The 1,160-nt window shown below is 40.3% G+C and overlaps 1 protein-coding gene across 1 annotated transcript in view; it reads left to right on the plus strand.

Annotated features, from left to right (window-relative positions):
* Window positions 1–374, plus strand: part of LOC103365197 (uncharacterized) — a 32,481-nt gene extending 32,107 nt beyond the window's left edge. Inside the window, exon 8 of the mRNA XM_008292566.1 lies at window positions 276–374. Coding sequence (XP_008290788.1) covers window positions 276–374 — 99 coding nt within the window. The remainder of the gene's footprint in view (window positions 1–275) is intronic.
* The last annotated feature ends 786 nt before the right edge of the window (window positions 375–1,160 follow it).

Genomic DNA, 1,160 nt, shown 5'->3' on the forward strand with positions numbered 1-1,160 from the left:
AAAATATAGGCTGTTTGAAGAGGAAAATAAAGGGACAGTTGTTGTGTCAACTTTCCTGTATCTTAATCCATTTACTGCTTTGTACTGGGTTGCATTATAAATAAAATGTTTATTACTTATTTTATATTTTGAATGTTTTGTATATTGGAGTTTTGATTTTTACCCTGGGCAGGCTAGTAACCACTTTGGCAGACTAGCAACCACTTTGCGGGAGCCAATGGGGATCCTAATAAAGAACACCCAGCCAATAACATCTAGGTTTTTGTTGCACTCAGGTGAACCCAGAGACCTGGATCATAACAAGCACCAACAAAAAATCCAGTCAGGAGAACATGCAAACTGTACAGAAAGGCTGCAACCAGCTAGCAGATTAAACCCAGAACAGTGATGCTGTATGACTACTAAACCTCTATATAGAGAAGTAACTTCAGAGTGTAAAATACATTTAGTGGCGATTGCTGTGAAAATGCAGACCTTTAGTGGTAACAAAAACAAGTTGGTAAGAAATTTACACCTGCAATAACAGACTTTTAGCCACTTGGAGGCAACAGAGGAAAAGAGTTTGTGAGCACAGCACCAACATAGAATATTTAGAGTTTATGACTGAGATATCCATCCATCCATCCATCTATCCATCCATCCATCCATTATCTGTACACCGCTTAATCCTCACTAGGGTCGCGGGGGGGCTGGAGCCTATCCCAGCTGACTTACGGCGAAGGCAGGGGACACCCTGGACAGGTCGTGAGTCCATCGCAGGGCCACACTTAGAGACAGACAACCAAGCACACTCACATTCACCCCTACAGACAATTTAGAATCACCAATTAACCTCAACATGTTTTTGGACTGTGGGAGGAAGCCGGAGATGACTGAGATAGTTACGCTTTTTTTTTTCTTTCTTTCATTCTCTTCAGCACATTGAATTTGAAGCAAAACACTACATGAAAATGACAAGTCTTGGTTTATATTTGATGGCATCAACATTGCAAGAACTTACACTTGCTAATCTTGTGACACACAGTGCCCAAAAATGTACAGGTTCAAAATCAAGTCAACAGATAAGATTGATTGATTGTCTGATTTTTGGAAAGTCCTTCCATGTTCTTACAAGTCATCGCTACCTTTTAACACTGACTCATCGGATGCATTATTTTCAT

This window comes from Stegastes partitus, unplaced genomic scaffold (assembly GCF_000690725.1).
Source record: "Stegastes partitus isolate 25-593 unplaced genomic scaffold, Stegastes_partitus-1.0.2 Scaffold817, whole genome shotgun sequence".
In the NCBI taxonomy this organism is placed as follows: Eukaryota; Metazoa; Chordata; class Actinopteri; family Pomacentridae; genus Stegastes; species Stegastes partitus.